This window comes from Megalops cyprinoides, chromosome 20, assembly GCF_013368585.1.
Source record: "Megalops cyprinoides isolate fMegCyp1 chromosome 20, fMegCyp1.pri, whole genome shotgun sequence".
In the NCBI taxonomy this organism is placed as follows: domain Eukaryota; kingdom Metazoa; phylum Chordata; class Actinopteri; order Elopiformes; family Megalopidae; genus Megalops; species Megalops cyprinoides.
The window spans coordinates 22,927,624-22,949,769 of NC_050602.1; the positions used below are offsets into that span (position 1 = coordinate 22,927,624).

Consider the following 22,146-nt stretch of genomic DNA (forward strand, 5'->3'; position numbering starts at 1 on the left):
AGTTTGTTTTTTATTTCGTCCGATCAGTGGTGTTTTTAGCTATTTTAATGTCGACAGTGTAGCCTTTAGCTTGCTGCCAGCATTCACATATTTCCCCAAAACGTACACAGCTCGGTGGCTAGCGTGCTAGCCAGGCAAAGGGACATGGTCTTTTCTCGAAGCGAAACATTTAGAAGGTGTTGCGGGAGTCTCCAGACATTTTAGCTGGAGCCGGTGGATTATTGCTGCATTATTTAGCTCTTATTTAGTGTAACGCCGCCTAGGTAGTTGACGAGCTTGTTTATGCTCGTCCTGGTGGAGAATACCACACTATTCGAAAACTATCTTGCTACTTAGCTGCCAAACTGTGATCGGGTAGCGTATTTAAATGGTCACTGTAGCCGTGTTTGCTTATTAATGTGTAGCTGTGAAGATGGTCGTCGCAAATATTGGGGATCGACATTCCGTAAGTGGTTGAGCTGACACATCCATAACTCACCGCAGAGGAGAGGCTGTTCCCAGCCGTCTCAGACCCAGGAGTTCACGAAAACAATTGTAGCCGCAGCTGGGCTAGCTAGCTGCTTGTTGGTAATGTTTTCCAGATATACTAGGTAAGGGTCGCTGTTTTTAGCTACGTTGGGCGCCGTGCTATCTTGCGTTGCTGATGAAGAGCTAATGATACATCTAATGGCTAAGCAGTTGACTAGTTTAGGTTTTTAAACCATGAGATCAGAGGTAGACGCTAGCTGTCTAAGTTATCCGTGTAGTTAGCTACATTTTGAAAACTTAAATGTGGCCTAGGCAGGTTGCTAAGTGAGAAGAAGGTCTGAGGTTAGCTTGGACAGCCGCGGTTAATCCATCCTGCGGCGTGTTGATTCGGACAGTAGTCGTTTGCGGTGCCGTCGCCTCGCATGCCTTTTTGCATAATCGTTTTATTTGATGCGCTCGTCATAACTCTCAAACTATGGTGGAACCAGGCGTGTTCCTTAGTGGTGAACGTGGTTCATGAAAGTTTGCTTTGACCACCCCCTCTTCGCTTTATTTGATAGCTCTGGTAAAAACTATGGGAATCCCGTTTCAGATGGGTTTTTTGCAACGACATTTTTAATGCAGGGGTGTGTTTTTCATGATATTTATGCATGATCTGTGGCAATGCTAGTTTTGGGCAGTCTAGAGATTAATGCAATTTACGTGGAATAATTGTTTATAGCGATTGTTTTTAGGCTAGCCAAGTACGCCCAACCTCGTGAGCTAACTTACTGCAGGTATGCTTCACTGATAATCGCAGGGAGAAATGGCTGGACATTCAGAAGCACTTGAAAGTATAGGCCTAATTTTTTTGAGAGTGTGACTTTTCGGTCAGAATAGTTAACTAGACTAGCATCTGTAGTGTATGCATGGAGATATCTATGCATTAACACAAAGTTATTTTAACACATCATTGTGTCAGCACAAGTGAACAGTGGAAAGAAGATTCAGTGGGTCTTGTTTTCAAGGACTTGAGTAAATGTCCTGATAAAACAACATTTTGACCACTTTTGTGGGTTTTCCTATGTCTGTGTAATATAGTCTAATACAGTTCCCAACCTGACAATCAGATGCTAGGCTTGTGGTCATACAGTTCCAATAGAAATATAGCCTTTGTATAGGATACAGTGTATGCTAGGTAGCATTACTGGTACTGGTGTAAGACAAAAAAAGAATTTCATTGGAATGATATCTTAAGCCATCAGTGTTAAGTCTTGTGCAACTCGAACATCATCTAATCAGCCTGGGGTGTGATCCATTCCCAGAGCAGCGGGTGAAAACACTGCCGCTCTCCTACTTCCTCATTCAAGCTCCTAGTTCTAACATGGGAAAAGAGCCCGCTGGGATCATGGGCAACACAGCACCAGAGTTACCCTACTGTAGCATGGGGGGGAAGACTCCCCAGTGTACTTCAGTGGGAATTCGCCCCGGTCCACAGGAGAGAGAAGTGTTACTTTGATATCCGATAGATTCCTGCACCTATGTGTGGGCTACAGGAATGTAGACTTGGAAAATTCCTTTTTTTATTGTCAAATCCTCAGGGTCATTGTTTTTCCATTTTTTTCCCCTTGACTCTTGGGAAGCATCGCTGTATATTCATGACAGTAATTAAATGCAGGGATTGATATTTAAATTCAGCCACTCCTGCATATGGAGGAAAAAACTCTCTCTCTTCTATCTGGAGCTTGAGGATCCTCGCCCGCGTTTGATTGGCTGCCACCGATGGCCTTCTCTGTAAATTCCCCCCGCATTGGGAGAGGGGCATTTGCATAAGTCTGGCAGAACTCCACCGTTCTTGACAGCTCGTTTCATGTGTGCTTCGGAGTCGGCTGTAATTGCGTAGGATTCTCTCGCTATGTGTCAAATGATGCAAGATTGGAATCCCAGTTATGCCTCGGTGTGATCATCCATCCCCCTGCATTCATCCTTCCCTCCCGTATAGCACAACGGGAAGATTCTGGGTGTGAAACACTGCAGCAGGAACGTACAGAGTGGCTCCAGACTGAGGGACCAAAACCTTCCATGGAGCCAGATTGCTTGGACACGGGCCAGGTTTCAGTGTTCTCGATGCTTCTTGCTGTCATAACTGAAGGGTGCGTGCTCTGGAACAGAGTGAGGAGACCGCCTGTGAATACAGGAACGGGAGGTGGAGATGGAGATGGAGGTGGAGGTGGAGAAGCTGCCGTCGTACCTGCAGTCGGAGGAGCCGAACCTCACGGCAGCGTTTCCTGTTGCTTTCCCCAGTAGACGTCTCCTGGGATGTCAGGTCACTTTCTTCTGTCAGTAGTTATAACATCACTCGCCGAGTGCGTTTGCTCTCACTTGGGTGCTTTTTTTCCTGCTCTCCTTTTTTGTCGTTTCATGTTAAATTCAGATCAAAGCCCTGAAAATAACCTCGTAACGGCTGCTGATGTTGGTGGTGGAGCCTCTCCACAAACGTCCCACACTGTGACGGGCCAACTGCTGGCTTCTCAAGCTCTCCTCAGCTCTGAATCAAAGTGGAGAGTGTAACTCCGTCACATTCACTGTTCCCCTTTAAATATCTTAAGAAGGATCAGGTGAAGAAGATGCCTCCCCTGCCACCAGCGTAGGAATGCATTGATAAGTCTGCATTGATAGTCTGCCTTCACTAGCTTGTACCACATCTTGTATATCTGGAATTGCATTATGTCATTGCCAATTAAAATCATAGTGGTTATGGCATGAATATTTTTGTTGGGGGTGGAGTACTAGCACACAGCATACTTCGCCATTTGCAAATGGTTTGCACTTCAGGAATGTTGGGTGGGTCAGAGCTTTTGAGTTCATCCAAGCCTGCTTCCAGGAGCAGGCGAGTGATTGCGGGGTCGTTCATAAATGGCGGAAACAATCAAAGCCCATTTCCTGTCACCTCCCCTCATCGCTTGGCCTGGCGGGATGGCGGAGGGGAGGAGGCACAATAACAGGAACTGCAGCCTGTAAACGCTGAAACCGGCCGGCGGAGCTCCAAGCATTGTCTCGCTCCTCCTGAGGCACGGCGGTGAACCTCGGAGTGTAAGCGCTAAACACTTTCGGATCCCAAACAAAAACATGGGTCAGCCAACCTCTCGGACAGGAAGGGATGCTGGCAGCCAGGTTTCAGCCCCCCATTAACTTAAAAAAAGGAAGAATCCTATTTGGAGCAAGCGGGAGATATTGCCTGTTTGCTGGTGGGAAGTCATTTAAAAATGATGCCAAGAAATACCAAGTCCAGTTCAGTAGTTGGGGAGCAGACTTAAGTGCATTGCTACTGTCTGGGCCAGAATTTCTTTGACATGAAATGCTCAGATTTGGCCTGTTGGTTTTACTGGTTACAACATGGAGGAATAGGATAGTTGCACATATGTTATTACTCAAAGTGAAGTACAAAGCGCTTTGCAGTTAGATTGAGAAAGTAAAATGATGGTTATTTCCTCAAAATAACTTCTCGCACAATGCTGCCTCCCACACTGTTTTGCATATTACTTTACGAAGTAGTTGGGTTTTGCACAGACCTCAAAGGTGAAGCATTCTTGATTATGATAATTACTGACTTTTTCATAACTCTACAAGACTGGTTGGGTGATTAAAATGCATACATTAATGCCAGCTGATCTGATTTTGTTTGGGAAGGCAGATCTCCGGTGCGTGTCGAGAGCTTTGACATTTGCATCCTTTTCACGCTGCGTATAGAACCAATTTCAGCTTAATCACATCTGCGGTAAATCTGAACGCGTAGATGACAGTGGCGTTAAACAGAAAGCTGAGGAGCTTTGTCACATCGACGTGGGTGGATCAAGGAGGTTGAGCCTGAAATGTCAGAACTTGACTTGCGTTTTCTTGTTTGACACTGCGTAAAACTCCTGAGCGTGCTCAGAGCATTTCCCTTCAGAAGGGCAAAAACGCTTGCCTGTGTTCATTAACGAATTCTAATGATGGATTGTTTCCCGGCTGCTTTTTGTGTAAAAGGACGGCACGCACTTTTTGTTGTCTCTGAAAAATATTAGCGCTTACCTTTTAACCTTTGAGCATTTCAGAGGGCATCCCCCTGAAGAGGGAACACAGTGTTCTTTACACAAGTATACTGAAGACGCACCAACACTCAGACATATACCTACTCCCCAGAGGACATGCAGATAGCATTTCATGCATAGCTTTGGATAAAGGCCTATATGACTTGAGATCACTTTGCTGAAGTTCTTCAGTTATTTCTTTTGGACGCATTCCCAGGTCCCGCTTCCCTCAGGATGTGGGAAGTCCTTTCAGGAAGAGCGCGTGACAGGGATAAGCTCAAACTGGACCGGACACCAGAAATGGCTTCCCGGGGCCAGGGTGATGTAACCTCAGGTGAAATGCTAAAAATGCAGCACTTTCAGCTGTTTTGCATGGCGATGCATTATTCAGAGTAGTGGCAGGGTAATTAAATCTTAATAAAGCTCAGGTCCCCGCCCGCAGCGTGGACCGGTTGAGTAGTCTCGGTGATCTGGAGGGATGTGCAGTGCTGTAGGAACCTGTGTGGTTGCCCAAACCAGCGGCGATGAAAGGGCTGGTTGTCAGGGCGACACTCGGTCACGGCAACGAGCCAGTCAGGTGGCTTATCATCACCCTCCGCTAACCAGCTCTAGGGAGAGTTTTGGCAGGAGGAGACGACAACGACGCAGACACACGGTCTGTTTCTAAGTCCCTCCCTGTTGCCGTGGAGATGTCGTACGAGAGCTGCATCGCGGAGACAGGAAGTGAGCCATGGACGGCTGGGCCCAGGTCCAGAGATGACCCTTTCACTCAGGCCTCTAGGAGAAAACAAGCCGTGACTCACAAGACCGATGATGTTGCGTTTCCAACATCACGGCTGATGACCACGCCAGTACAAAGCCCTCTCTCACCAGACGCTGAGTACATACGATCTGTGACCAATTACCACTGTGCTGGGATCCCGGCCACGGTCCTTGTGCCCGCAGCTCTTGTGCAATTGAACTGGCTCGGTGGCTGCTAGCCTGGCTCACCAGCTGTGTGTTGGACTTGCCTTGTTCAGCCACTGTTTTATACATGTGGTGACAGCTGTTGGCGTAACAGAGATAAATATGCTTTGGATTGTAGGGAGGGCGGTAGCCTCTTGTCCCTTATGTATTGAGGAATCCATGCTGTGTGCTGAATATGTGGGTGAATCACTTGCTGTTTGGATTGCTGAGCACTTGTACATGCAGTTTCAGTCTCCAGGATATTTGTCACCGGATGTGATGTCGGATCTGAGTCAAGATCAGGGAGTAAGGCCAGGTGACCCTTTGCTTCCTGGTACAGTTCAGTGCTGTGAACCCCTGTTACAGAAATGGTTGTATCATGAGTAGTGTTGCGATGTATTGTACTTGGCTTCTGTTGCCTAGTCGGGGTGCGCTAGTTAACTTGTGGTAGGGCTTGAGTGGTGTTACGCTCACACTCCACACTGGTCTGGGAGTGTTGTCAGCCTGCTCTGACACTGTTGCTCATTCAACTTGAATGGATACACTCCTGTTCTTTTGTGCTGGTAGTTGCTCTGGATAAGAGCGTCTTGCTAAACTCATGTAATGTAATGTATTACTTCATGGTCCCCTCGTAGCCACCTGTTCTCTACCCTGATGTAATGTGTGCCTGAACTAGTCCACCAGGGCCTCTCTACCGCAGGGGCGATTATGTAGGCTAATTAAATTGTTAATGCTGTGATGGGCTCACTTTTAATGATTTAGGAGCTGGCGTTAGCGCATGCATGACTTGGACCGATCCACTGAGACACAGATCGAGGGGGGTGTGTGTGTGTGTGTGATGTGGGTGTTCTCCCCCCTCAAGGCATTTTAATGGAACCTGCCTTCCCCCCCCACACACACACTTGCTTTGTGTCTTAATACTTCTCCTCTCTCACTTCCATATCCTATTGGATTGCGTGCAGCCGGTGTGGTGTATGGTGTCTTTCGCTAAGCTGGAAATGTGTTGACTCTGCTGCTTTCTAAACTGTGACTCGGGCCGAGCGTCTGCCTCGCGCCTTTGCTCGGCGGCCCTCCTGCTAATGCGCGGAGCTGTAAAGTGAAACTCTGCAGTTTTGAGCGCTGAGCGCGTCCGCGTCCCCGTCCCCGTCGGTAAGGAGGCGGCGGCCGCCTGTGTTCTGTGTGCTGCAGTCAGCTCTGCTCTCTGCAGCTGTGGTTTTGAGGCGTACCTGCCCAGGCGCAGGCCTCTTCTCTCAGGCCCTCCTGCTTTCCGCCCTGACCCCTTCCCGTTTCGCCGTTTCCCGCTGCAGGTATGGGTGCTCTGCGTGTCCGTGACCGGAAAGACTGACAGCCCGGCGAGAGGCCTCAGCGTGTTCCCCTGCGACTGCTGAAGAGGACCTGTGAGCAGGTGAGAGAGCCAACCGGAAGCACCGGCTGGGAGGTCACGGCCAATCGTAACCCAGCCCAAGACCAGTCCAAACCGGGACCAGAGCGGTGTTGTTGCTTGCCACCTCTCACTTCACCTCAGTCTCAGATGATGTTGCTGTCCATGACCTGCATGGCGAGGGTGTGAAAGCAAAGAGCTTTTCATTAAGGCAGCAAGGCTTCTGGATGGAAACTTTGCCTCTGTTAGAATTCATTGTCTGAACTCGCGTGCCACCTTGCTTTTAATGAGGATGCAGAGGCGTGCATAAGAGGCCCTGAGCTTGACACTCCCTCCGCGGTTGGTACGCACCCTTGCCGGACTGTAGCGCGTGGCGGCGGCGGTATTGCGATGCCGGGGGGGCCTGGAGGTTGGGCAGGGATGCGCACATGTCCCTGTTCGGTGAAGTCTGCAGCCTGCCATATGTGCTTCTCTCTCCCTCAGCATGGCAGTAATTATTACCGCTTACCCTCCACTGTGGCTCTGTGGCTATGCTCCAGAACGGCTTCTGGGAGTGTTATACTGAGAGGGGAAAAAAACGCTTATATGTGTGTATATGTAAAGCGATATGTAATGCTTATACTTAACTGTACATGTAATGACATAATTATGTTCAGTGGGTTGAGCATTGATTATTTAAATATGTCTGTTACCCCTCAGTCAGGTGTTTTAACATTGATTGTTATCCTTCCTCCACCCTCCCACTCAGGGTGGTGTTTAGAATTCACATATATAGTTTATTTATGCATCGTGTCATGTACTGGATATAGTAAAAGTTAATCATAGCATGTGGTGAATATAGTGAAATTGTGAAACACAATTACATCATATGCTGGATATAGTAAAACAATGCAGTTCTCAGCATGGGAAGTTTCCTTTATCCTGGTGCTCAATCACGCCTAGCCTACACCCAGCTGACTCTGTTAAACAACTGGAGTTGTTAAAAAATAAAACTGAAGTATATGGGAAATGGTAGGTGATTTAATGTTAAGGGCAGTGTACCGTTCAAATGCCCGTAATTAAAGGTGGAGCTAACCCTTTTCCAGAAACTGGAAGTTAGTGTTAAGACTGGAGAAGTGAAAATTGTGTGTTTTTTTTTTTTTTGTTGCAACCTCAAGTTCACGCTCTTTATGACACGCTTTCAGATTGAGTTTCATCCTGCTTCTCTGCCAGGGCGCACTCCCGAAGGGCACCCGTGATGTCACCTCATTCATGTCTCTCCGATCGCGCCTGAACATGCATTAGTACACGATGTCCCAAAAAGCCTGCATCTCGGCTTTCGCTGGCTTTTGTGTGACGTTACTCATGCCGCTGCACGAGCGCGTGGTAGCGGGCTTCTTCTCTCCCGAAAGCACTCTCTGAGCACCGCGGTGCGCTGTAACCCCCCGCCGATGACGCGCGGTTGCATCAGATCGCGGCTTCGGCTCTGTGTTCCGCGGTGATGAAAGCCGCGTTCCAGCGTCGTGACCCACTGCGCCGGGGACTCGAGGGGAAGCCGAGAGAATCTGCGACCGTAACACGCGACCGCAACACGCGCCTGCCGCCGCCTTGTTTTCATTACGCAGAAAGCAGCCGAGATTGATGTGTCACTCCGCTGTCACGGCCTGCGCGGGCAGGGCGGTGCTGCTGAAGTCCTCCGGATCGGGCCCCTTCCCTGACCTCTGTCTCTCTCTCCCCCAGGCCCAGACAGCAGCTCGGCAGGCTGGAGCTTCCTCACCCATGGAGAATTACTTCCAGGCAGAAGCCTTCAACCTGGACAAGGTGCTGGACGAGTTCGAGCAGAACGAAGGTGAGGCACCACTGCCGTGCCTGTGATGTGCCGCTGATTCACAAACATCACCTCAGAACAGATCAGCTGATCTGTATACCGTCAGGATGGGCTACTGGTGGACATAGATGATTACATTGTGCAACTTTACATGTCACTTCATTAGATGCACTTACATTACATTATTGCCATTCAACAGACACTCTCATCCAGAGTGATATACATAGGTTACAATTTTGACATGTTATCCATTTATTCAGCTGGATATTTTGCTAAGGCAATTCTGGGATAAGTACCTTGCAAAAGGGTGCAGTAGCAGTGACCCAGCAGGGGATCGAACCAGCAACCTTTCGATTATGAGCCCTGCTCCTTACCACTGTGCTGTAAGGAGCAGGGCTTGTAACTACTATAATCCTAATAATAATAATAAATAATTTTGCTTCAGTGGATCTTTGAAGCACCTGCTGTAATGTACATGAACAAGCAGGCAGGTTCAGCTCTGCTGGGAGAAAGGCCCGGAGCTTCTGGAAAGGATGCTGAGGCCCCTTTAAGAAGTTGGTGCTTTCCCTCAGTCAGCTCCTTATTCAGCAAACAGCAAATTTACAAATCTGTGTCAAACGCTCGGATCGGTTCAGAGCAATTCCACGGCAGTAATACGTGCGAGGGAAAAAGGGGCGCGCTTGTTGACAGATGATTAATTTGGTGGAGAGCGGTGGCTTTCGGCGGGGAGAGCATGGGGATCGCGGGCTCCGTTGCTGCAGCGGTGGCGTTTTTCAGGATGAGGCGGCAGGAGAGAGTGGAAGCACACGCTCACAGATAGGCCCACGCTGGGCATTCTCTGATTTCCTGTAAGACACGCTGGCGAGGACGTATCACAAGCCTTCCTGAACGTGTAGGCTTTGATCGTGGCCTCAGCGTTTGAAGCTGAAGCTGGCATTGATCTGTGTGTGGTGTGATCAGATTAAGCGGCGTGGGCGGTCGGACGGAATGCATCGCTCCCTCCGTCTCGGGCGGTGCGGGGATGCTGCCCGCTGTCCGGGCTGTCTGTGGTGGGGATGGTGAGGGCCGGAGTAGGAATTTTCTCCTTCAAGGCCGTACAGAGGGGCTGGGCGCGGCTGCAGTGCAGGGTCAGAGCGCTCTGCCGCTGGGGACCTGAGGTGTTCCGGCCAGCCTGTTGCAAACCCAGAGACCTGATCTATCGCCTGAACGCTTCCCACTGAGGGCAGTGATTCTGTTCCATCACTCGCACATGCATGGGCACATGTACGTGCACACACACACGCACTCACACACACACACACACACACTACCACACACTCACACACACTAACACACACACACACACTAACACTCTCACGCACACATACACACACACACACACAGCACTCGCACACACTCACACACACACGAACACACACACACACACTAACACTCTCACACACACACACACACACACACACACACACACACACAGCACCCACACACACACACTCACACACACACACGCACGCACGCTCTCTGCGGCGTTGCTGCGGCTCCGTGTGTAATGGCAGCGGCTCTCCTCCTCCTGCGTCCTCCTGTGGGGGGTGGGGGACGGGCGGGCAGACATGCTGGCACGGCCATTTTGGGTCAGCAGCCAGTGCAGCGCTTGCAACATGAACGGCCCTGTGAGAGAATGCAAATCGGGCTTCACAGGCCGCTGGCAAACTGGGGAGGGAGGGGAGTGTTCAGTGTGTGAGTGTGTGAGTGTGTGAGTGTGTGGGTGTGTGGGTGCTGTGTGTGTGTGTGAGTGTGTGTGAGTGTGTGTGAGTGTGTGTGAGTGTGTGTGAGTGTGTGTGAGTGTGTGTGTGTGAGTGTGTGTGTGTGAGTGTGTGTGTGTGAGTGTGTGTGAGTGTGTGTGTGTGTGTGTGTGTGTGTGGGTGCTGTGTGTCTGTGTGTTTGTGCCCATGCATGTATGAGCGCTTGCAGGAGAGTGTCTGGTGTGGAATGGAATCCCTGCCCCCATTGCAAAGTGTTTCCGTGTCAGATTGGTATCTGTGTTTGTGACAGCATGTGGGGCCTTGCAGGAGGCTGAAAGGAGGGAGTGGAGTGACAGCGAGGCAGGGGGCGGGGCTACAGCGAGGTTAGGTCAGGGCCCAGAATGCACTGCAGAGGTGAACATCACCCCCCACCCCCCCCCTCCCGGAGTAGTGCCAGCTCCCTCAGCCTCTGCTACCCTCTTCTCATTTATTTACCCAGCCTCCTCATACTCCACACTGTGTGCAGAAATAACTCCCCAGGCAAGACGATGCAGGCCCTGGCAGGAGAGAGTCTGCAGGAGCGGGAGCTTCCTTACCCAAACTGCCTGTCCTCCGTCTCGCTGCTAATTGATGCGTCTGCAGAGACCCACTTTAAGCGGGTATTTGGCCCATCTCAGAGAATACGCTAATCCTCTTAACTGCTAATATGAAAGTAATTGTGATGCTGTGCAAATTTTTTTTTCCCCTCCTTCAGCGGTTGTCCGCTTTATGCGTTTGCTGTAGTTTTTAATGAGTTCTTTCACTGCGTTTTCTTTTAAGCAGATGAGACAGACACCCCCACCCTTTCCGATGCAAAGTGGACCCAGATTTTGGCTCCGCCGGCCCACCTGCTATCCCTGAACCCTGCCCTGGCGCACCCAGACTTCAGCCCCCGCGAGCCCCCGCTCAACTTCAAGCCCTTCCCTGAGAGCCCCGGTGAGACAGAGAAGGAGTCGGGGAATGGGAGCGAGTGGGACGGCCCCCCCGAGGGCCGCGCCGAGGTCCGCAGCCCGCTGTCCCCCCAGCCCAACATCGGGAAGCTGGTGAGCGGAGATGGGCCGGCGCCGGCCGCATCTGAGGAGAGGGGGGTGCCGAGGGGCGACTGTGGGAGCGTCCCATCTCCAAGCATGGAGAATGGCTGCCCCTCCAGCCCCGATTTCAACGGGTGCGCCGAGCTGCCCCCCGACGATGATGGGACCCGCCGAGAAGTTCTGCTTCCAAATCAACGTGGGGTCCCTCCGGACCTCCCTGACGCCCCCCAGGGAGGGTCAGGGGGTTCTGCGGATGAGGTGACGTCCGCCTGTAAAGAGTCTCCCTCTGGGGTGGGGGAGGACCAGGGGAGGGGCGTGCTGAGCGTGGAGGACTGTGCGCTGAGCGAACCTCCGGAGCACAGCAGCATCATCGGCTCGCCGAAGGGAGAACGCAACCTGGAGGTGCCGAGGGGGAGCCCCGGGGAGGGGGGCGCGGAAATGGCGCCCCCCCTCTGCGGCCCCGAACCAGCCGCCGCTGCCGACGCCAAAGCTCATCCCGAGAGGATCTCCAACGGCAGTGTTACGGGACCGAGAGAAGCGACCCGGCCGCTGGCGAATGGCGGGCTCACAGGTCCGGGCCAGGAGACCCGGGCTGGGCCTGGAGCGGGCCAGACCCAGGAGGCAGAGGGCAGTCAGGGAGACACGGGACTAACGGACCCTTCTGATAGAGGGTCCCCCCATCCTGAGGACTCCCTTCATAATGGCTTGGATGTAGAGGAATCAGGGGGTGCGGGTGTCTGCCGTCCCTCCCAGAACCCCCCCTCCAAGGAGGACTCGGTGACGGAGGAGAAGGAGATGGAGGAGAGCAAGCAAGAGAGCTACGAGCAGGCCCGGGGCGCGGACGGCCCGTCCCACAAACTGAACAACAGCTCCCTGCAGCCAGTCAGCGTGCCCTACGGAGGGGCGCGCCCCAAACAACCCGTCACCCTCAAGCTGCAGATCCCGCGGCCGCTGTCGGGACAGGTCCAGAACGAGCTCGGCGCCTACGGCAAGAACAAAAACCTGGAGGCGCAGAGCCGGGCTGGCGGGGACGCGTACGCCGAGGACGCGGGCGGCGCCACCGTGAACGGGGACGGCGACGCGGGGGCCCTCCTCGCCCCCTCCGGCCTGCAGCTGCCCTCCGAGAGCCCTGACAACGACCTCCAGGCGGGCCACATGGGGGTGCTGTCCAAAAGGCCCCCGAGCACCCTGGGGGAGGTGGCCCCGGTGTGGGTGCCGGACTCCCAGGCCCCCGTCTGCATGAAGTGCGAGGTCAAGTTCACCTTCACCAAGCGGAGACACCACTGCCGGGCCTGCGGGAAGGTGGGTGGCCCGCTGCAGCTTCCTTTGCCACCGTTTTCTCTTTGATTGTAATAGCACTGTAGAAGTATTTGTTGGGGTAATACTACATTCCCAGGATAATTAAATTACATTTAATACTACAGTTTAAAAGTAAGGTTTATTTTTATATGTTTTTTTAAATGAAAACTACTTGAGAGCCGTGTGCGTGTTTGTTGATGGAGGCAGTGTGGCGGTCGGAAGCGGTGTGTGTTTGTGAAGCGCCGGCTCAGAGCTGGGGAAAAACAGAATGGCGGTATTATGCTCGGGGCAGGAGGTGTCCTGTTGTTGTCTCTGTTCTGTAAACACTGGGACGGGTGCTGTAAACAGTCCTAATTTCCCCTGGGGGGCCGGCGAATGGAGCGGCGCAGAGCCGCGCAGAGCCGGCGGAGCTCGCGGGATCCGTCTCGGAGGCCGGGATAAGCCCTCATTAGGCTCGGCGCTGGCTTTCGTATTGATTCAGTGCGCTGGGCTCCGGCCCTCCCGTGTACAGCGTGGTAAAGCCGCGCTAACCGGGGGGTTCGGATTATCTCCCCGGTTCTGCAGTGTCTCCGCCACCGCTGGCGGCGCGCAGCGTGTGTGCAGCTGACTCCCCGCATTCCTTCTGTTACCGTCTTTGTGTTGTTGCGGTCTTTTGCAGTTTCTTTTGAATTTTTCTTTTTTTTAAATTTTATTCAATTTTATGTGCGGTGACACAAGAGCACAATTTTGTTTGTTATTCTTGGAGGGGGGGGAGGTGTGATTGCAGGGGATGATAGTTTGCAGTTGAACGTGCATTCTCACCAGAAGTGCAGTGAGGTGCAGTAGTTGCATGTGCATTGTGATTACCAGCCTGGTGGGGGGTGGCAGTGTTGTGTAATTGCACATGCATTCTTGTTCCAGGTCTGGTGGGGGGTGGCAGTGTTGTGTAATTGCACATGCATTCTTGTTCCGGGTCTGGTGGGGGGTGGCAGTGTTGTGTAATTGCACATGCATTGTTGTTCCGGGTCTGGTGGGGGGTGGCAGTGTTGTGTAATTGCACATGCATTGCTGTTCCAGGTCTGGTGGGGGGTGGCAGTGTTGTGTAATTGCACATGCATTGTTGTTCCGGGTCTGGTGGGGGGTGGCAGTGTTGTGTAATTGCACATGCATTGTTGTTCCGGGTCTGGTGGGGGGGGGGGGGGGGGGGGGGGAGGGATATGCAGCTGTGTGTGCATTGTGATTGTGAATCTGCCCGGGGCCCCGGCTGCAGCAGTGGCAGCTCTGCGTACCGGAAGGAGATTGGCACGTGAGGGAGATTGAGCGCAGTGTGCCAGCTCCTCCTGATCCTCTTAATCTCATTCTCAGGGACGTAGGCTGTCCCTCCCCACTGCTCTCATCATGTTCCCAGCATCCTCTGCTCCCCAGCGGAGCAGGCGTTTGCTAGGCGTTCCATTTAGACGTCTCCTTCACCGCGTCCTTCACGGGTCCCGAGCAGAGAGATTCGCGTTTGGTGTTTCTCCTTGAGCCGTCCTGTAGTGGGACTCCTTAAGGACAGTCCCTGCTAGCTCCTCCTCACAAATGATACATGCGTGATTAATAATTATACATATGAGGTGTGCATTACATTACTGCACCTGGCTTACAACACATTTGGTACAAACAAGAAGCCAAATATGAAATATGTATGCATTACATTCCATTTTAACCATTTATGCAGCTGGATATTTTCCGAGGCAATTGTGGGTTAACTACCTAGCCCGAGGGTACAATGGATGCAATGCCCCGGCAGGGAATCGAACCAGCAACCTTTAGGTTACGAGACCTGCTCCTTACCGCTGTGCCACACTGCCGCCCCATGACATTGCAGCTACCGGTATGAATGGTGGCAGAGGGCCTGTTAGTTTGTGAGTTGCAGCTTTTGCCTTTGCTGCCAGTGTGTCCTGAACTTCCTGTGTCTCTGAATGCCGTGCAGGGCCGCAGACAGGGTTTATTGCTGTGGCGGCTAAGTGCATTTCTGGTATAATGCACATGCCCGTAGACACCCCGCGGCGCTCCGGGATCGGACCAGGGCTCAGGTAGCGCAGTTGGAGGGGGGTGGGGCTCAGTTTGTCTGAGAGAGTGTTGGCTCCACCAGCAGTTTGAGTGGCCCCCTGGCCTCTCTGGTTCAGGCAGTGGTAGCTCCAGCAGCGGTTTTGGTGACCCCTGGCCTCTCGGACGTGGGCAGTATTAGCTTCAGCAGCAGTTTTGGTGACCCCTGACCTCTCGGGTTCAGGCACAGTTAGCTCCAGCAGCAGTTTGGGTGACCCCCGACGTCTCGGGTACAGTGTCAGCTCCAGCAGCAGTTTGGGTGACCCCCGGCGTCTCGGGTACAGTGTCAGCTCCAGCGGCATTTTGGCTGACCCCCGGCCTCTCCTCTCGTCTCCCCGGCCTGCAGGTGTTCTGTGCGGCCTGCTGCAGCCTGAAGTCCCGGCTGATGTACATGGACAGGAAGGAGGCGCGAGTCTGCATCACCTGTCACTCAGCCCTGATGAACGGTGAGTACGGGGGGGGCGGAGCCGACCGGCAGCAGGCAGGGAAAGGGCTCCTTCACACACACACTCACGTCTGCATCCTGACACTCTGCATGATTGTCTAGAGACACAGCGTGCACGCTTTGTTTCTTTGGTAAGGAACTGCATTAGGCTGTAATTTTGTAAATGTGAAATGACCAAATTGCAATCTGACAACGTGATGATGAATAAACAGTTAGTCGTCATTTATTTTGTTTTCTGTAACCTGTTTATATGGCAGTATTTTTCTTGAACCATTTCATAGGACCTTTTCCTATTACACAGTGTATCGTCTTTGAACAGTAGAGGATGAAGTGCTCAGTCCTTGGTAGTTTTTGTGCTATACCTGTCCAAAATTGAAAGCCTTGGTGTATTTTAAGAAATATTGTATTTTTCATTGTTACTTTTCCTTGCTCTTTTTTCTTTGCCCTGTCTGAAAACTAATGGATTGAGTCTTATATACTCATGCATTTATTCCAGTTATTGTGGAGTGCTGCCAGTGATTTCCCTTGTGTGTCTGGAGTTTTAACTCGTAACCCCTACAGTCATAGTCTTTAACTGCAGTGCTGTCATGCGGGGACCAGGCTCTCTTCTTAGTAAACCCACCATTCTCCATCCCTATCCATCTCTCCCTAATTCCCTCCCTCCCCCTCTCCCGCTCCCTCCCTCTCTTCCTCCCTCTCCCCTTCTCCTTCTCCCTCTCAGCTCAGTCCTGGGAGAACATGGTGAGTGGGTGTAACCAGAGCCCAAACCCCAACAACCCGGCGGAGTACTGCTCCACCATCCCCCCTCTTCAGCAGGCCCAGGCCTCTGGGGCGCTCAGCTCGCCCCCGCCCACCGTCATGGTGCCCGTCGGCGTCCTCAAGCACCCGGGCAACGAAGGTACGCCCGCGAGCGCCCCTGCACGCCCTCTGATCGTCTGGAGAGGCGTGCTGATTCTGATTGGCTCGCATGGAGGGAATGTTTAAACAGTGCTGAACAAACCGCCGCGCCGCTGTTGGTTTTGAATCGGTAACTGTTGAATATCAAGTAAGCGGTAGCAAAAATATAGAATGGAAATGTCACAGTCATTTTTACATTAATGAGCTCAGCAAAATGCATCCATTTACTGACTCTCAATTTTGAGGACCCAAGGGAATAGTTTAATTCTCTGTAAACAAACATGAATCTCTGTAAAAGAGAAGTACAGGCTCCTGAGTGTTGAAGCCTTCAAGGCACCTGTTTTGAGTGCAAACTGAGCCCTGCGACAGGGGTTCGAGACCGGTTGTGTTGTCTGCTGACGGTCACCGGGGTCAGCGCAGAGTCGCAGAGCAGATTGGCTTTTTCTCCCCAGGGAAAGGGGTGGGTAGGTCTGCGGGGGTGCTCTGTGAGACGTCAGTGGAGTAGCACCTATCCTCCAACTGCCACCCTCTCCGCCACGGCGCGCGGCGTGACTCGTAGTGTGAAAAATCGCTGCTGGCTGCCTGCGAGTGTGCTGGAGGATTGCGTTTGTCTCAGCTCAGCGCTTCTGCGTGAGCCTGCGAGCCTAATATACGATGTTTAACGGACGTGGCGATTCCAAGAAGGGTTATATGAAGGCGAAAAACATAAAAAAAAAAAAAACCTGAGCCTGCTATTGAAGACCTTCTTAAATTTGCACTAGTGTCTGTTAGCGCTCTGTGGATCCACTAGATAAGGTAATTGAAGAAGTAATAATGATAAGGTCCTTATAGCTGAGGGGGGTGACCGGCGATTCGGTGTTGAAGCCTGGCTTTATTGCCGCAGCAGTACATTTCTGCATTGCTCTGCATTTGGTTACAGCTATCAAGTCTGAAACCAGTTAACAGTGACAGTGACTGAGTTTGTATGTCCTTTTACCTGCTGTTGCAGGGTCTTTACCACGGGAACAGAGGAGGGTGTGGTTTGCGGACGGGATCCTGCCCAACGGGGAAGTGGCAGACTCCTCCAACATGCCGGCCGCCAGCCCCGCCCCTGTGGGAACGCTGACTGTATCACAGGACACTGGCAAACCCTCTGCGGCCAACGTGTCGGAGGTCATTTAACATTTATCTCGCTATTTACCCTACCCCTACCCTATTTACTATTTATTGTACCCGCAGTAAGTGCAGTTTCAGCGTGTGTGTGTGCACGCAAGGTGTGGCTGTCTGCTGTGCCGCTGTGTAAGACACCAGCCTTTTGAACATGAAAGGGCATGCTCAAATCACGCCTGGAGATGAGTGTTGCAACAGCAGTTTCATGTGTTGTGTTTCATGTGATATTTCTGTGAAATAATTGCTGCTAACATTGTGCATCTGCCAAAAGATTTAATGTACTGGGCACTGACTTCATAGCTGAAGTGGGTGAGTTAAGAGATTGCCTTGGGTGTGGGAACCTAGTTGGAGCAAGTGCAGCAAGTGTGCTTCATACTTTCAGCTTTATGTTCAGGTTTATGTTCAGGTGATGACAGTCTGCTCTGATGTAGACCCATCTGGGCGTGGTCATTCTCCCCAGCCCTCACAGTGACCCGGCCTCTGTCCCGTCCCCGCAGGCTGGCCACGCCCCCTCGGCCCAGGGCCCGGGAGCACAGCTGGGGAGCCCTGTGGGAAGCTCCATCAACCTGATCCCCAGGGACGGGCTCCCTCCCATCCTCATCTCCACCGGCGTCAAAGGAGGTACGCGGAGCCAGCTCACAGGTGCTTGCTCATCCTGACCTACAGCTGCCTCCTCTCCGGGGAAAAAAAATAAAACAAAAAAAAAGAAACGTGCCTCTGTGCTTCTCTGTGTGCGTGTCTGTTCATGTGCCTGCTGTCATGGCGATGGTTGCCGGGACGCGCGCCCTACCGGAGTTCTATGTGTGGTGATGCTGGGTGAGGAATGTTTGGGGGGGATGTGTGGATGTGATCCTGTGATTCACTGTGTGGCCTGTAGGTGTCGCTGTGCTGACATCAGCCATCTCCCCCCCCCCCCCCCCGCCCCCCCCCCCCCCAACCCCCCTCTCCTCCTACAGACTATGCGGTGGAAGAGCGGCCGTCCGAAATCTTGATGATGCAGCAGTTGGAGGAGGGAGGGCCAGACCCCCTGGTGTTCGTGCTCAACGCCAACCTGCTGGCTATGGTCAAGCTGGTCAACTGTGAGTATCCCGCTGCTTTCTCACCTCCTGTTCAGGATCAGGGAGGATTTGTTCAAAAGAATGAGATACGCGGTGGTCCCTGCCGCTGACAGTCTGTGAAGAGGGTACAACTCTAAAGAGCTGACTATACTGAGGAGGCTCACGCTCGCCCGTCATCCGCGGAGACCGAGATTCACTGCGATGTGTTTGGGTTGTGTTGCATAACCTACAGGGGATTGGGAGTTCCAGGCTTCAGGGGACATTGTGTCTCCTCGTTATGTTCGCCGTCTCATTTGCTGAGAGTCAGTTTTTTTCCCTGAGTCTCCCTGAGCTGCGGAGTGTGCGGTAATAGTGTGCAGTGTTGTACAGAAAGCCGGGCTTGTGGAAGGTGAAGCAGGGCTTCCCAGGGCTGTGTGATCCGGCTGCCCTACAGCGCCAGTGATTGAGTGGCCTGAGCCCGTGTTTCACTGTAGGGAAGATTCCCAGCACGTCAGCACAGTGTGTTGGGAATTGGTGAGTCGTGAATGAAGCAGGGTGAGATGTAGGAAGCTGTGTGCGGAGAGTCCTGAAGTGCTGACTGCCCCTCTCTGCCCCCCCCCCCCCCCCCCCCCCCATCCCCCCACCCCGCACAGACGTGAACAGGAAGTGCTGGTGCGTGACGACAAAGGGCATGCATGCGGTGGGCCAGGCGGAGGTGGTGGTGCTGCTGCAGTGTCTGCCGGATGAGAAGAGCATCCCCAAGGACATCTTCAGCCACTTCGTGCAGCTGTACCAGGAGGCCCTGACCGGTGAGCACGGGCTGCTAACTCTGCAGTGTAACGTAGTGCTAACGAGTTGGGCTCACAACCAAAAGGTTGCTGCTTCGATTCCCAACTGGGGCACTGCTGTTGTTCCTTTGGGCAAGATACTTAACCCAAAACTGCCTTGGTAAATATCCAGCTGTATAAATGGATAATGTGTTAAACTGTAACCAATGTAAGTCGCTCTGGATAAAAGGGTCTGCTAAATAACCGTAATGCAATGTAATGTAACCCTGAATCCAGCCAGGGAGAGGGACAGGTGGACAACCCTGCAATACTGTCTGGGAAAGAGACTTGCAGACAGGAGGTGGAGAGAGGGGAGAAAGCGGGATGCACAAACAGCTGATGTAACAGGATAGAGAGGCCTGTAGGCAGGTTTTTGTACACATAGGTTGTTCAGACACGGATGCAACACGGCCTTCACTCCGCGTTTCGTCACGTGTTCGCGGGAGGCCGCGGGAACACTGTGTGCCCCTGCGTGCGCCGCCTGCATGCGCCGGGGCTGATGGGAGCTCAGCATGCGCTCCCCAGCAGGGGGGGCCCCGGCCCATTTACACGCTCACGCTGCGCGGCTGGGTCATGTGACGCGGCCGAGGCATCTGGAACGAATGATGTAATCCCGCTAAACTTCGCACGGCGCTGCGGAACTGCACTCGCGCGCGCGTGTGAGTGTGAGTGTGAGTGTGAGTGTGAGTGTGAGTGTGAGTGTGAGTGTGAGTGTGAGTGTGAGTGTGAGTGTGAGTGTGAGTGTGAGTGGTGTGTGAGTGTGAGTGTGAGTGTGAGTGTGAGTGTGTGGTGTGTGTGGAGACCGTGGACGTGCGAGGTGCTGGGGTGTTGCCTTGGATTCCTGTCACAGGGAATCAAGGCCACGAAAGGGGACGTGTACCTGCAACCCCCCCCAAACCCCCCCATCCCCCCCCCCCCCAAACCCAAAGTAACGGCTGAAGTAATGCTGGAAGACGTTTGCCCCGTATACCTCTCGGAGCCGCTCTGTGTTATTATGTTGATTATTTTCTCTATCAGTCATTAATTATGGACCTTACAGAGGTAGACAGTGCCTTCTAAAACAGGATTAAGCAGAGCATTCAGTGCAGTCTGAGTCATTATAGTGGCTGGATCGCAGCACTGGGTGTGTGTTGGCTTTCTTATGGAAAAGTCTAAGTCTAATTCTGTGTCCTGTGCCCAGATGTGCATCTGCTAACATTTACAATAATCTGTACATATTACAACATACAACAGTCTGTTCAGATTTCAAGTACACATAACACTTCACAGGTGTGACTTAAATGTACCGCGGGACGCGTTATCCTGCAACTATGATTTATCCTATGAGTTATTTATTTTTTGCGATTATTAGTAATTTTATTTATTATTATTTAGCAGCTGTATGAACGGACATTTTGTCCGTTCATACAGCTGGACGTTTACAACAGCAGCTGCACTCAAAGGCCTAGACGGTGTCCCGCCCAGGGTGTGAGCGTACAAACCTCAGTTCACACACTCAGATCCTGAAACAGGGCTCCACATTGCAGCTTTGCATACTCTGCTGCTTAACCCCCCCGACCCCCCCTCACCCCTGCTCTAGCTTAAGCGCATACATTCACACTTAAGAAAAAGAGAGGATTAAGTCACTGGATTTCACTGTCTGTGTCTCCAGTTTCATGAGTGTGAAATGCATAGGGCTAATCCTAGACATGGACGTCATAGGTGTTTCTGGCAAAGCTTCATCATTTATACGACCTCAGTTAATCTGCGGTTTGTGTGCATTGAAGGCTGAACCAGTGAAGATTGTAGTATGAGCATGTCCTCCAGGCACTGATTCAGGGCTCCTCTCCTTGTCCGTGTCTCTGCGGTGGTTCGCTGGTGCGGAGAGTGAGTCAGTGATGGAAAGCCTCACAGTGATGGGACAGGTGTCTTGTGTTTGGAGATGGTTAAGCTACACCACATGATCTCTCCGTCCGCGTTCCTTCCCACCGCTCCATCCCTCTGTTGGAAAGCTGGGATGCACAGCTGATTGCCTAATGCCTCCTGAATCCAAGCGTCTGCAGTCTTTCGGCACCAAACGTCGAGATTAACCCGTGCAGTTACAGTTAATTGGCAGCATTGTACAGGAGCAATTACTTGAACATTGTATCTATGTACCTTTGGAGCGGTACATATTACATTACATTCATTTAGCAGGTGCTCTTATCCAGAGCAACTTCCAACATAGGGAGTTGTACTGATATGGTATATGGAGTGAAATTTGTCAGGCACACCTTTGTGATAACAGCGTTATGTTTAGCCTTGATGCTTGTTCATGTGTGGTCAGTGGTATGTCATGTCTATTTGCATGCCATTTTATTAGATACGCCATGTCACTCTGGATAAGAGCATCTGTCACATGACAATAATGTAATAAACTGAAAATTTGTGTCCAGGATATATTATGTAGTTATAACTACACTCCTCATTGATTTATGATGTTCATCTCTCTGATGGAGGAATATGCACGCGTGTGGTGTACCCGTGTAAACTTCCCATTGTTTAGATTCAGAACATTCTAGCGTGTGTGACTGACGTCTGTCCGTCTCCACAGGCAACGTGGTGACCAACCTGGGCCACTCGTTCTTCACCCAGAGCTTCCTGGGCAGCAAGGAGCACGGCGGCTTCCTATACATCAGCCCCACCTTCCAATCCCTGCAGGACCTGCTTCTGCCCAACCCGCCCTACCTCTTCGGCATCCTGGTGCAGAAGTGGGAGACCCCCTGGGCCAAGGTCTTCCCCCTCCGCCTCATGCTGCGGCTGGGGGCCGAGTACAGATGTGAGTGTTTCTGTGGCGACTGGGGACCCCCGGCGGGGGATTTGGGTGACGGTGGGGATCGCTTAATACCATGGCTGCACGGCGGCAGCATAGCACAGTGGTAAGAAGCAGGGCTGGAAACCGAAAGGGTGCCAGTTTGAGTCCCCACTGGGGCACTGCTGCTGTACCC

At 52.2% G+C, this 22,146-nt stretch overlaps 1 protein-coding gene across 5 annotated transcripts in view; it reads left to right on the forward strand.

Moving 5' to 3' along the window:
- Positions 1–22,146, forward strand: part of zfyve9a (zinc finger, FYVE domain containing 9a) — a 31,106-nt gene that overhangs the window by 287 nt on the left and 8,673 nt on the right. Inside the window, exons 2-11 of one of the 5 annotated variants that reach the window (XM_036554339.1) lie at positions 6,770–6,867; positions 8,563–8,671; positions 11,209–12,761; positions 15,172–15,271; positions 15,992–16,168; positions 17,156–17,319; positions 17,814–17,958; positions 18,273–18,395; positions 19,007–19,162; positions 21,753–21,977. In XM_036554339.1, the coding sequence (XP_036410232.1) occupies positions 8,602–8,671; positions 11,209–12,761; positions 15,172–15,271; positions 15,992–16,168; positions 17,156–17,319; positions 17,814–17,958; positions 18,273–18,395; positions 19,007–19,162; positions 21,753–21,977 (2,713 nt within the window). In that variant the 5' untranslated portion in view covers positions 6,770–6,867; positions 8,563–8,601. The remainder of the gene's footprint in view (positions 1–6,769; positions 6,868–8,562; positions 8,672–11,208; positions 12,762–15,171; positions 15,272–15,991; positions 16,169–17,155; positions 17,320–17,813; positions 17,959–18,272; positions 18,396–19,006; positions 19,163–21,752; positions 21,978–22,146) is intronic. The other 4 variants (XM_036554342.1, XM_036554341.1, XM_036554343.1 and 1 more) reach the window with 4 other exon arrangements.